General features: G+C 46.3%; 1 protein-coding gene across 1 annotated transcript in view; it reads left to right on the top strand.

The window, feature by feature from the left end:
* The window catches only part of LOC144482179 (NACHT, LRR and PYD domains-containing protein 3-like), an 82,026-nt gene that overhangs the window by 14,938 nt on the left and 52,428 nt on the right, over positions 1 to 14,660 (top strand). Inside the window, 4 exon segments of the mRNA XM_078201385.1 lie at positions 1,276 to 1,424; positions 2,619 to 2,819; positions 5,014 to 5,185; positions 5,272 to 5,337. Coding sequence (XP_078057511.1) covers positions 1,276 to 1,424; positions 2,619 to 2,819; positions 5,014 to 5,185; positions 5,272 to 5,337 — 588 coding nt within the window.

Here is a 14,660-nt window from a genome sequence, read left to right as displayed (position 1 = left end):
ATGCGGTCAAGAAGGCGTACGGCATACTCGCCTTCATTAATCGAGGGATTGAGTTTAGGAGTCGGGAGATAATGCTGCAGCTTTATAGGACCCTGGTTAGACCCCACTTGGAGTACTGCGCGCAGTTCTGGTCACCTCATTACAGGAAAGATGTTGAAGCCATTGAAAGGGTGCAGAGGAGATTTACAAGGATGTTGCCTGGATTGGGGGGCATGCCTTATGAGGATAGGTTGAGGGAGCTTGGTCTCTTCTCCCTGGAGAGACGAAGGATGAGAGGTGACCTGATAGAGGTTTACAAGATGTTGAGAGGTCTGGATAGGGTAGACTCTCAGAGGCTATTTCCAAGGGCTGAAATGGTTGCTATGAGAGGACACAGGTTTAAGGTGCTGGGGGTAGGTACAGAGGAGATGTCAGGGGTAAGTTTTTCACTCAGAGGGTGGTGGGTGAGTGGAATCGGCTGACGTCGGTGGTGGTGGAGGCAAACTTGTTGGGGTCTTTTAAGAGACTTCTGGATGAGTACATGGGATTTAATGGGATTGAGGGCTATAGATAGGCCTAGAGGTGGGGATATGGTCGGCGCAACTTGTGGGCCGAAGGGCCTGTTTGTGCTGTGGCTTTCTATGTTCTATGTTCTATGAATGGCGGGGCAGGCTTGAAGGAACTGGTGGCCTACTCATGCTTTCATTTCTTGTGTGTTTTCATGTTGTGAAAGGGCTCCTTATTTTAACTGTGCCGCCGAGTACTCGAGCCTAAATCGAGGCGGAATCCTACATTAAGGCGGTGTCGGATGAAAATTTAAGTGTCTGCCTTCATGCGACGAGGAATTTTCTGAACAAAGTAAGGGTCACAGGACCATGAAGTGGGTCAGGGCAAGACTTAAGCTGCCATCAGAAAGGATATCCTGCCTCTGAGTTGTCCAGCTGATCAAAATGGCATGCAGCATTTGTGCTATACAATGCCAAGGAATGATGATTTCTAACAAGAGAGAATCTAACCATCTGCGTCTGACAGTCAGTTCGGCATTACCATCACTGAATTGGCCATTCTTGACATTCTGGAGATTGTTTTTGACCAGGGTAATCAAACATCCAGATTTTCTGCACTGTCCTATTTTTGAGCCCTGTATCCCTGGGTTGTCTGCTGCCAGGATGATTGTTGTCCTGTAATTTTGTGTTTCCAATTCTGCACATGCGCTGTGTGTATTCGCACAGGCACAGCCTGTCTGGCTCTGACCCGTCAAGAAGCAACCTGCTGCAAACTCCCCTGCCCCAGCAGTTACAGGTTTGGTAGCCGCTCCCCTGCCCATTCCAATGCCAGAGGTATTTCCATACCTCACAATTGGTCACCGTGACTTTGACCTGAAACTGAACTGGATTAGCCATATAAATACAGTGCCAGGTCAGATGCGGGGCATTCTTTGGAGAGTAAGTCATCTCCTGTTGTGGAATTTGCTTTCGGAAGTCGGATCAAAAACTGATGAGACACAGGTTTCTCCGCAAACCTTCATTATTGCATCGGAGGAGAGATCGCTAGACCATGCTCATAAGCATGGGGCCGTGATTCTCTGTCTGGCTTAAAAAACAGTTTCAGTTATACACTACATATAACATACTTCTGTTAGCCAATAAGGGCATAGCTGTATTGTTACATTTTGATTAGATTACTTTCAAGAACAAAAGGCCAATCGGTAAGGCCCTGCCCTCCGAAGCCAGAACCACAATTACCGATTCGCAGTTTCTTTAACGTGATCATTAGTTTCGGTGAGCCTTGTCGCCCTCACCTCAGGCCCTTTCCATAACCAGTTTATCCCTCAACTGATTCCTAGTTACGCATCCCAATTTTAACCCTTTCTCTCCTCAATCTACCTTAAACACATTCTCACTGTCTCTCCAAAGTCTACAACGTACAAGGCACAACTGGAAAATTTGCAATTTGTTAACTGTGGCTCCATGAACACTCAAAGCTCTACACCACCCAGGACAAAGTAGCTCAATTGATTGACACCACCCATCCACCACCTCATTCTCTTTGCCACCGATGCAAGTGATAGCAATATGCATCATTTACAGGGTGCATTTCATCACCTCACCAAGGTTCCTTTAGCAACACTTTCCAAGCCCGTGACCTCTGCAACCCTAGAAGGACAAGGGCAGCAGATACAAGGGGATACCATCATCTGCAAGTTGCCCTTGAATCCACACAACATTCTGATTTGGTACAATATTGCTGCAGCTTCACTTTTCCTGTACAGACGTTTTGGTATTCCCTTCCCAGCAGTACTGAGTGTACATGCACCATGTCAATTGCAGCAGTTCAAGACGGTGTCTCACCAGCTTTCCAATAACAATTAAGGATTCACAACAAATTCCTGCCTTGCCTGGAACCATCACACCCAGTGACCAATTTTAAAAATGTTGATTTTATATTTGAAATTGATGGACTCTTGTTAACCAAGGGTGGCAATGGATTGAGGACAAAGGTGATTATAGTCAGGTCAAATATGCTTTCACTGAATGTTTCTGTGTTCCCAGAAGGTGTTTGATAATGTGGCTCACAGGAGGCTTTAGTTGCTCTCTGTAAAGTGAAGTGTAACAACATGAATAGGAATTCATTGACAGAAATGTGTTTATTTTTGTCCATTTGTGTTTACAGATCCAAACTCCACAACTCCTCAGTTTCTGACAAAGTGTGATGATTACCAACTGTTCCAATTGACAAAATTCTACCGGGACAGACTAGAACAGGCGATGGAAGGAGGAGTGGATGGAGTCAGCTTATCGTTAACATATGAGAGGATTTTCACTGGACAAGACCATCGGGTGAGAGGGAGGGACAAAGGATAGAACAAAGAACAGTACAGCACAGGAATAGGCCCTTCGGCCCTCCAAGCCTGCGCCGATCATGATGCCTGCCTAAACTAAAACCATATGCTCTTCGAGTCCATATCCTTCCATTCCCATCCTATTCATGTATTCATCCAGATGCCCTTTAAATGCCGCTTTTGTACCTGCTTCCATCACCGCCCCATCCCCCGGGCAGCACATTCCAGACATTCACTACCCTCTGCGTTTAAAAAAATACTTCCCTCGCACACCTCCTCTGAACATTTCCCCACACACCTGAAAACTATGTCTCCTCGTCCTTGACTTTTCTACCCGAGGAAAGATCATCTGACTATGCACTCTGTCAATGCCACTCTTAATCTTGCAAACTTCGATCTGGTCGCTCCTCAACCTCTGTCGTTCCAATGAGAGCAATCTGGGTTCAGAGTTAATACCCTCCAGACCAGGCAACATCCCGGTAAGCCTCTTCTCTCCCCTCTCCAAAACATCCACATCCTTCTGGGACTGTGGTGATCAGAATTATGCACAATATTCTAAATGAGGCCTAACTAAGGTTCTGTGCAGCTGCAGCATGACCTGTCAATTTCTAAACTCAGTATCCTGACCGATGAAGACAAGCATGCCGTATGCCTTCTTGACTACGTTGCCACTTTCAGTGATCGGTGGACATGAACGCCCAGATCTCTCTCCCTGTCAATACTCCTAAGGATTCTACCATTTACTATATAATTCCGACATGTTGGATCTTCCAAAATGCATTACCTCAGATTTGTCCGGAATAAACTCCATCTGCCATTTCTCCACCCAAGTCTCTAACTGGTCTATATTCATAGAATGATTTATAGAATCCCTCCAATACAGAAGGAGGCCATTCAGCTATCGAGTCTGTACCGACCACAATCCAACCCAGGCCCTATTCCTGTAACCCTATACATTTACGTTGCTAATCCCCCTGACACTAGGGTCAATTTTAGCATGGCCAATCAACCTAACCCACACATCTTTGGACTGTGGGAGGAAACCGGAGCACTCGGAGGAAACCCACACAGATATAGGAAGGAAGTAAATACTCCACACAGACAGTGACCCAGGCCGGAATCGAACCTGGCTCCCTGGCGCTGTGAGGCAACAGCAATGTTCTATTTTAAATGAGTTAATGAATTTGAAACCTTCCTTTGTAAACTCCAGTCTGAAATTCTCCTTTGTTCTGACTCTGCGCAGCGACTTCTTCAGACTCCCAATTGTAGCTGAATTATCTAACTCACCAATCCTCCTTCCTGAGCTTTTATGCCAGAAATAATTTGACAACATTCTGTTTCTGACACTTGAGTTAATGAGTAGAAATGATTAAATGATTAGATTGTTCACCATTATTATTGCTTCATTCTCCTGACATAAGTCAACAGTTGGTGTTTGGATTAGTCAAATGTTAATTCGTCAGCCAATTTTCATTTTAGGATTTCCCATTCTTCTATTTAAATAACGTAATGATCAGAATCATCCTATTCTTGCCACCTGAGTTCTGACTCGCCACTGTTTTATTTACATACAGAGAGCAGGAGTAGGCTGTTCCACTCCTCTGTTTAACAACATTGTGGCTGATTTGATAGTGAGCTCAAATCTGCATCTTGCCGGTCCCTTATGAACTATCACCCCCTTGCTTCCCAAGGGTCCATCTACCTCCGTTTTAGAATTAGCCCATGGCTTTTTCAGGAAGACAGTTCCAACGACTTATGACCTTCTTAGAGAAACAAACTACCTCATCACCTCCGGATTTCGGAGTAAATCACGAAGTGATGCAACAGGAATTCAGAGAAAGAAAATGGATCATATTGTCAATCAGTAACCAACCGGATGTCATGTTGGACTCTGAAGGACAGACAACTAATGACATTAAAATACTGCAGATTCTCAGTAATTCCTCACTCTCCTGGAAATATATTTTTGATTCTAGTTTAGTTGATTCTCATTTCTTTATCGTTAATGACTGGAGTGAGATGTTAGGAGAATTTTCAGTCCGTGTTTATTATGGATCAGGAACCGGCCAGTGACTGATTTCTGAGCTCAAAAGAACTGGGAAATCCCATCACTGAGCAGATCCTTTCCTTCTCATTCTCAGTGTTTATCTTTCATTCTGCGTCTCATTATTCTTCATTATTATTCTTTGTAGTAAGTCACTGAGCTCGTGGATAAGGGAAACCGGGCGGACAGTTCCAAACTTCTCCTCAATCTGGTGATGGGAAAAGGATCTCGGGCTCGAAGGGTGATGTGGGAATCCTTTGTGAGAATGCGTCACGGAGTCCCAAAGCTGAATAAAATATTGAAAGAAACACAGGAGCTTGGTACGGTAAAATCACACAGTGATTTGAATTTCTCATTTAAACACTGCAGATATCACTGATTTGATTTCATGAATTTATTTAAACAGGTTCTGATGCATTCGATGACATGAACATTGCACAAGGTTTATCTGAATTGCCCAGTCACCTGAAAGGTAAGAGAGGAAATGGAGATTGTAAACCATTTCACTTCTGAGAATCAGAATGATTAATTACAGCTTTTGTTTCAGAGGTTGTCAAAAACCTGAGAATCAGAAAGATAAAGGCTGGGGTAACAGGTTTGAACATCATTGGTGTTTGTCGTTGATCCTCAACTATGCAGAGATTCAAATTACAATTCATAGGATTTTTCTTGCACTCTGTTAATGTGTGGCGATTGCATCTTTTCACTTAATCAACTGCTGATTTCTATTATTTCTGATGTCTTATACACTTCACAAAATCCTGCTACACTATGAATCTTAAACAAATCTTATGTGTGTGCATGGATGATCTGGATGGCAGGAAAGAGAAGAGCCTTGAGCCAGAAGTTAATTTTTCTCTACACTGGGGTGGCACGGTGATGCGCGACACTCAAGCACGAGGTACAAGGCTTCAGCAATTGAAGGCTTTTATTGACAAACAATGGAACTATTTAAACACGAGTACACCATTCCAGACTGGAGGGGTCCCGCCTGAGCAGAGGGTCTTATACCTCTCCCAGGAGGCGGGGCCCGACCGGGATGTGCCATAACAGCATCCACCACAGGTATATTAATCCCACAGTGTAAACACCCTAGCCCAACAACAACATTATAACAACCCCACAGTGTCAACACCCTAACCCAACAGCAACATTGGAATAACCCCACAGTGGTAACCAACGATGGTTCACCACATTCACCCCTCCTTTGAAAACAAAGGCCGGTGGGGTGCGAAAACAGACTACATATATACAAAAAATCTACAAGTCCAGACGGTCTGGAGGACCGCACCGTCGCTGTGACCTCCTCAACACCGGTTGTGACACCGGAGCAGGTGCTTGCGGTGGCGTTCTCTCCAAAACAGCGTCCGGCTGTCCCCTCGAGGACTCACGGGCCGGTTGACCCTGGTGAAGAGGTGGTGCAGGGGATCCCGGTACCTTCTGTGGTGGCGCCGATCTCCGAGTCTCAGGCAAGCTGTACATGGGAGTATAACTGTTATGCACTGGTCCCGGTGCTGACCGCGCCACGTCCGGGGAAGAAATAAGTGATAGGGGATTCGTGACAGGGGGTATGGGAGCGACAGGAGGTGCTACGTCCCCTGCGGGCGCCAGGTCTCGAATCGAGACTGTGTCCTCTCGCCCGTCAGGATATGCCACATAGGCATACTGAGGGTTGGCGTGGAGGAGTTGGACCGGTTCGACCAAGGGGTCGGACTTGCGGGCCCTTACATGTCGCCGCAGAAGGACGGGTCCTGGGTACGTCAACCAGGCTGGTAAAGATATCCCCGAGGACGACTTCCGAGGGAATGAGAACATCCTCTCGTGGGGAGTAGCATTGGTTGCCGTACACAGGAGGGAGCGAATGGAATGAAGTGCATTTGGAAGGACCTCCTGCCAACGGGAGACTGGAAGGCCCCTGGACTTCAGCGCCAATAGGACAGCCTTCCAGACTGTAGCATTCTCTCTCTCCACCTGTCCGTTGCCCCTAGGGTTGTAACTCGTGGTTCTACGAGAGGCAATCCCATATGAGAGCAGGAATTGCCTCAAGTCGTTACTCATGAACGACGAGCCCCTGTCGCTATGTATGTAGCAGGGGTACCCGAACAGGGTAAAAAGATCACGGAATGCCTTGATCACCGTGGCAGTCGATGTGTCCGCACAGGGGACAACAAACGGGAACCGGGAGTACTCATCTATGATATTGAGAAAGTACACGTTCCGGTCCGTTGAGTGAAGGGGGCCCTTAAAATCCACACTCAGCCTCTCGAAGGGGCGAGTGGCCTTAACCAATTGTGTCCGGTCAGGTCGGTAAAAGTGCGGTTTGCATTCCGCGCAAATCCGACAGCTTCTTGTTACTGACCTGACATCCTCCACCGAGTTGGGCAGGTTGCGGGCTTTGATGAAGTGGTAGAGCCGAGTGACCCCAGGATGGCACAGGTCATTATGGAGGCTGCGGCTGATTCCCTACTGCCAGCGAAGGGAGTGGCCCACCGTACTGTAGGATCACACTCTTCATGTGGACCATAAAGTTTAGTCCGAGGAGAATTGGCGCGCAAAGATGCGGCAACACAAGGAGCCTGTATCGCTCGTAAATTGTGCCCTGCACCTCCAGGGTTACCACACAACGTCCTTGGATCGGTACAGACCGCGACTGTGATGCCATAGAAATTGTCTGTTTGGCAGGTAGAACCCGGAGTCCACACCTCTTTGCAGTGTCAGGGTGAATAAAACTCTCGGTGCTCCCACTGTCAAACAGACAATACACAGTACGACCATTTACCTTGATGTTCATCATTGAACAGTCAAGCCTGTGATGCTTAGCCTGGTCCAGGGTGATCGACGCCATCGTTGGCCCTTGGACGTCACTGCAGGCAGCCGAGGTTGATGCTGAGGACCCCTGCTGGTCGCTCCTGGTCGTCGTCGACCAAGATGGCCGCCCCCATGAATCGCACGTGGGTGAGGGCGCCAAGCGTAGCGACTCCTGGTGGTCATCCTCCTCCTCCGCCAGCCACAATGGCGTCGCCCTGGGCTCGCACGTGGTCGGACCTCGTGGGTACTGCGACGCCGATGGAGATTGTCTCCGTTCTGGAGGGTCACAGGCTGCACTGCCGTTCTTGGGCTTCGATCTGCAGACTTTCGCGTAGTGCCCCTTTTTACCGCACTGACTGCAGATCACCGTTTTAGCTGGACACTGTTGCCGTGGATGCTTGGCTCCTCCGCAAAAATAGCACCGCGGGCCACCTGGGGATGCCACCGTCGTCGGGTCGATATGGGAGCGCGAGCCCGTGGGGCGAGGAGGGATTTGTGACTGCTCCTGCCACGTTGTCTCCACGTGGTCTTCTGGATACAGGGCCAAGCTTTTCGACGCCGCCTCCAGCATCTCAGCCATCTCCATCGCTTGGGTCAGGTTGAGATTCCCTTTCTCCAACAGCTTGAGCCGGATGTACGAAGACCCTACCCCTGCCACAAACGCATCTCGGGCGAGGTCGTACATGTACTGCTCAGCCGACACAGCTTTGCAGTCGCAGCCCCTGGCAAGCTGCAAGAGCTCATTGGCGTAGTCCTCCATGGTTTCGCCCGACTGCCGACGTCGTGTAGCGAGGAGGTAACGAGGGTGGATCTCGTTGGGTGGTCTCGTGTATCGCTTTTTCAAGTCATCGAGGGCCCTCGGGTAAGTGGTGGCCGCACGAATCGCGAGGTAGACAGTGTCGCTTACCCTCGCATGGAGGACCTGGAGTCTGTCGTTATCCGTAGTAACTGCTGCAGAGGCTGCCAGGTAGTCCTCGAAACACTTCAGCCAGTGGTCGAAGGTGTTAGAGGTGCCGACCGCACGTGGGTCCAGCGTCAGACGCTCTGGTTTCAGCATTTGCTCCATACTCTCTTTACTGTCGAGAGTTTTGTGTTTGTCAATAAAATTGATGCGCGACAATCAAGCACGAGGTACAAGGCTTCAGCGATTGAAGGCTTTTATTGACAAACAATGGAACTATTTAAACACGAGTACACCATTCCAGACTGGAGGGGTCCCGCCTGAGCAGAGGGTCTTATACCTCTCCCAGGAGGCGGGGCCCGACCGGGATGTGCCATAACAGCATCCACCACAGGTATATTAATCCCACAGTGTCAACACCCTATTCCAACAGCAACATTGGAATAACCCCACAGTGGTAACCAACGATGGTTCACCACACACGGTGACAAAGTGCCAGGGACCTGGGTTCAATTCCGGCCTCGTGCGACTGTCTGTGTAGAGTTTACACGTTCTCCCCTTGTCTGTGTGGAACACCTCTGGGTGCTCCGGTTTTCTCTCTCAGTCCAAAGATGCGCAGGTTAGGTTGATTGGCCATAGTACATGTGTTGTGGTACAGGGATAGGGAGGGAGGGATACGTAGGCCTTGGTAAGATGCTGTATTGGAGAGTCGGTGCAGACTTGATAGGCCGAATGGGCTCTGTCTGCACTGATGGGATTCTATGGTTCCATGGCAATCATTCTAAACAAACACAAACCAAAATACTGAGCAGGAAAATCCCAGAAGGTCCATCAAACAAAGATAACAAGGGTTCAAGCATTATGGCGAAAGACATCTTCTACTGGTGCCTCCCAGTCCAAATTCTGCCACTAACAATGACCATGCAATCATCTTGTTGCAGCAAAAATAGAAACGCCAGAGTTGATATGGAAAAATGCTGTGTTTAATATTCCCCTCGAATCCCTCAGCTGATTGTATCCAATCATGCAGATCACGTTGTCCCATTGTTCCTCACATGCACTTCTCTTCCACATCATGCAGTCTGTCTGCCAGACAGGATTCGACTGGCTCCCTCTTTAGAGTCACCACAGCTACTCGAAACACCTTACAGAGGCCCATAGTTCTCTGGAGATAACGAAACGCTGAACATCCACTCTATTCCTGTGTTTTCATAGTTCAAACATGTGTTATCTGGTCCCACACCATTTGATGACTGGAATCACCTATCAATAGGGATTTTATACTCATTCAGATATTGATTAGACCTCTTTCAATTAGAGCTTGTATCTGTACTTCTTCAAAGTAAATAAACCATGGTCCTTGAAGTTTTCCATGTAGCTGAGCTTCTCAAAGCTGTTAATCATTTTTGTAGCTTGCTTCTGTGACTTTTTCATGCTATGTTGCGCGATAACCACAGCTGTGCACAATGTCCAGGTGAAATGTGACCAAGAAAGTGTGCAGGCAAAATCATGTCATAGAAACATAGAAAGTCGGAGCAGGAGTAGACCATTCAGCCCTTCGATCCTGCTTTACCGTTCATTATGATCATGGTTGAACATTCAACTCATTAGCCTGATCCCACCTTCCCTGCAAATTGTTTGATACTTTTAGCTAAGTTCTTCTTGAAAACATACAATGTTTTAGCTTTTGCTGTTTTTTGTAGTACCAATTTCATATGGTCATGTCTCTTTGCATTTCTCTGCATTTCAGTCCGAAATAGTCTACCCAGTATCCTCAGACTGCGATCCCTAGTTCTGGAATTCCTCACCATCGGGTACATACTATCTACATCTATCCTGTCCTGTCCTGTTAGAATTTAGGTTGCGATAAAATCCCCCCCTTCTGAACTCCAGTGGATATAATCCTAACTGCCTCAATCTCTCCTCATACGTTAGTCCTGCCATCCCAGGAATCAGCCTGGTAAACCTTCTCTGTACCCCGGTGTGGGCCGTTCCAGGTCGGTGGGGGCGGGACTGGGTCAGCTGGGGTGGGGAACTCCCAGGAATCAGCCTGGTATACCTTCTCTGCACCCCCTTTTATAGCAAGAACATCCTTCCTCAGATAAGGAGTCCAAAACTTCATGTAATATCCAGGTGTAATCTCACCGAGTCCCTGTAGTTACAACAAGACATCGCTGCTCCTGTACTCGAATCCTCTTGGTATGAAGCCCAACACACCACTTGCCTTTTTTACTGCCTTCTGCACCAGCATGTTTACCTTCAGTGACTGGTGAGCGATGACACACGGGTCTCGTTGCACATCTCCCTTAATCTATAGCCATTCAGATATTAATCTGCCTTCCAGTTTTTGCTACCAAAGTGGTTAAGTTCACATTGGTCCACATGATACCGCATCGACCATGCATTTGCCCACTTCATCAGCTTCTCCATATTACATGGAAGCATCTCTGCATCCTCCGCACAGCTCACCCACCCGCCCAGTTTTGTATAGTCGGCACATTTGGAGATGTTAGATTTAGTTCCCTCATCAAAATCATTAACATATATCATGAACAAATGATGTTGTAGTAATTGGTATCAGCCTTTTAATTGATCACAACTTTATCTTTCAAGTAACTAGATCAAGCCACAGAGTTCTCTTAAACAGCTGTTTTAATCATCTACGTAGTGAAGACTCTGGAAAGTCACGGGTCACAGTCTGTAACTCGCCAGAATACAGAACTCCTAAATACACAAGTAATTATAGCCTCAAATTCAATTCCAGGGAATTAGCATACACCAATCACATTTTAGGAGTTATCTCAATCCACTCAGTTATTGATTAAGCTCACATCATTCAGATATTAAAATCAATCACAGTCACCATGAGCTACTGGTCTTGGTGCTTATCTGTAAAAACTTTGTAAGAATAACTTTTTTTTTCATAGCAGCTTGTGTGACATTACCCCTTTCAGTGGGCTCCTAGCACCGATTACTGTGGTACCCCACGTCACAGTCTGCTATTTTGAAAAAGACCCATTTATTGCTACTCTGTTTCCTGCTTGCCAGCTTATTTCCTGTCCATCGTAATACACTGCTCCCAAATCAATGTATTGAATTTTACATGCTCATCTCTTACCTGGGACCTTCACAAAAGCCTTCTGAAAGTCCAAAATCATCACAACCATTTTCTCACCTTCACTTCTCCAATTGCTTCCTGGAAAAATTCAAGTAGATTTGTCGAGCAAGAATTCCATTTCATATATCCATGCCAACTCTGTCCAATTTTTTCAAGTGCTTTAATGAACTATAGCACTTTCCCCACCACTAATAGAATGTTCCAGAAAACTATTCCGTAAACACGTCAGGAATTCCTACTCTACGTTATTGTGTCTGATTTCACTTGGCCAGTCCATATGCAGCTTAAAATCACCCGCAGTTACTGATGTTCCTTTATCACATGCATCACTAATTTCCTTTTAAATGCCATCCCCAACCTCACCACTACAGTTTTGGGGCATCTACAACCCCCATTAAAGTTTTCATAAGTTCATAAGATATAGGAGCAGAGTTAGGCTATTCCACCCATCCTGTCCACTCATCCGTTCGATCATGGCTGCTATGCTCCTGATCCCCATTTTTCTGCCTTCTTCCGATAACCCTTTAAACCATGACCAATTAAAGATCTGTCTAACTCCTCCTTAAATGTACTCACTGTCGCAGCATCCACCGCACTTTCGGGCAGCGAATGTCACAGATTCACGACCCTTTGGAAGAAGTACCTTCTCCTCAACTCTGTTTTAATTTTTTTTACCGCTTATCCGAAGACTATGGCGTCTGTCCTAGAATGTTCCACCAACGGAAGCATCCGTTCCACGTCTACTTTATCGTACATTTTATCATCTTGAATACCTCAATTTGATCTCCCCTCATTCTTCTAAATTCCAGAGGGTATGGGCATAAATTGTTCAATCTCTCTTCATACGACAAACCCCTCATCTCTGGAATCAATCGAGTGGACCTCTTTCGAACTGCCTCCAATGCCACTACATCTTTCCTCAAATAAGGGGACCAAAACTGTGCACAATACTCTAGGGGCGGCCTCACTAATGCCTTGTATCATTGCAACAATACTTTCTTACCTTACAATTATATTCCTTTAGCTATAACTGCCAATACTCAATTTGCTTTCTTTATTATCTGCTGTACCTGCATACTTGTTTTCTGTGACTCAGATCCCTCTGTACCGGAGCACCTCGAAGTCTCTCCCCATTTAGACAACAAGTCGGCTTCCCATTTTTGCGACCAAAATTATGACCTCACACTTATCCACGTTAAACTTTTGTTACCTTTGAACCTTTTCAGCTCTACCCATACAGATTACACGTCACCAGGGCTGATATCCGACCTCATTATTCAGCTAATTTCCTCTTGAACTAGCCAAACAACACCACCACCTTTTCCTTTTTGACTGTCCTTCCCAGATCGTGAACATGGCTGGATGTCCCATTGCTTGTCACCCTGCAGTCACATCGGTGTATTCCCGACTACATCACACCTGTTTGCATCGATTTGTATGAATAATTCATCCACTTTATTTTGAATTCTCCGTGCATTAAAGCACAAAGTCTGTTTTGTCAATTGTACCATTCTCACTATTTGTTCACTGTGGCCCTGTTTAATTTTGGACCTTGATTTATCGGCCTATCACTTTTTTCTTATTCCCCTTCCTGTTTTTTTTTAACTTGTCCATGAAACATGTTTGACTCCCGAGCCAGGGAGTTTGAATCCTGGTGTCACCACTGCATCTCCAAACTCCAAGCTAGTGTTCAAATTTCTCACTGCACTCTTTGGTCTATATTCAATCTTCGCTTGATGCTGCTGACTGTCTGTCCCAGTAACCCAATGTCCTCTCACATTCTCCTCTAGGTGCTGCTAACTGTCTGTCCCAGTATTGTCCTTTCGCCCTCTTCTCTAGGTGCTGCTGACTGTCCCAGTGTTCCAGTTTTCTCCCTCCTCACTCTTCTCTAGGTGCTGTTGAATGTCTGTCCCAGTCTCCCCCTCTAACACTTTCCTCTAGGTCCTGTTGTCTTTCTCAATATCCCAATGTTCTCTTCTCACACTCTCTCCCCTCAGGTTCATAGAAATCATAGAAACCCTACAGTGCAGAAGGAGGCCATTCGGCCCATCGAGTCTGCACCGACCACAATCCCACCCAGGCCCTACCCCCACATATTTACCCGCTAATCCCTCTAACCTACACATCCCAGGACTCTAAGGGGCAATTTTTAACCTGGCCAATCAACCTAACCCGCACATCTTTGTACTGTGGGAGGAAAGCGGAGCACCCGGAGGAAACCCACGCAGACACGAGGAGAATGTGCAAACTCCACACAGACAGTGACCCGAGCCGGAAATTGAACCCAGGACCCTGGAGCTGTGAAGCAGCAGTGCTAACCACTGTGCTACCGTGCCGCCCAGGTTAATCCGTGTATAAATATTGTTGGCATCTACAAACTTACTGTACACATATCATGCTACTATTTCATGCTCCTAGTTCATAAGTTCAAACTTGTTCAGCTCTTGCATATCAGACTGTGAGGAGTAGTGAGCCTCAGGCTAATTTCCCACAGAAGATCATCTTTAATAAAACCTATGGATGGTGGAAATCTGAAGTAAAAACAAAAAATGTGAGATCGACTTAGTTTTGGCAGAATCTGTGGAGAAAGAACGAGAGTTAACATTTTGAGTCCAATGTGACTGAGTTCTAAAGTAGCGTCATATGGAATCAAAATGATAATTACTGTCTCCATGGATGCTGATCTTATGCAACATTTTCTGTTCAGATCACTTGTGACATGTCTTCAAGCCAAACTACATCGAGTCCACTAAGTTTTAGTTGTAACATTGAAGACGATTCCTGAAGCAGAGTTTCAAATTTCCACTGATACAATAAACTTCTTAGGTGAGGAAACCTATCAATGGCTTTCTAACAGTCTTGGGTGACAATGTCCACCATGTTTCCATCATTTACTATTCTACTCGCTTCCTCAAACTCCAGCAATTTTAACTTTTTCAGTTCTTCTGTTAATTTATAATTGATTCTT

The sequence above is a fragment of the Mustelus asterias genome (genome assembly GCF_964213995.1).
Source record: "Mustelus asterias chromosome 26 unlocalized genomic scaffold, sMusAst1.hap1.1 SUPER_26_unloc_9, whole genome shotgun sequence".
Classification (NCBI taxonomy): Eukaryota; Metazoa; Chordata; class Chondrichthyes; order Carcharhiniformes; family Triakidae; genus Mustelus; species Mustelus asterias.
This window is presented reverse-complemented; position numbering and strand designations above follow the sequence as displayed.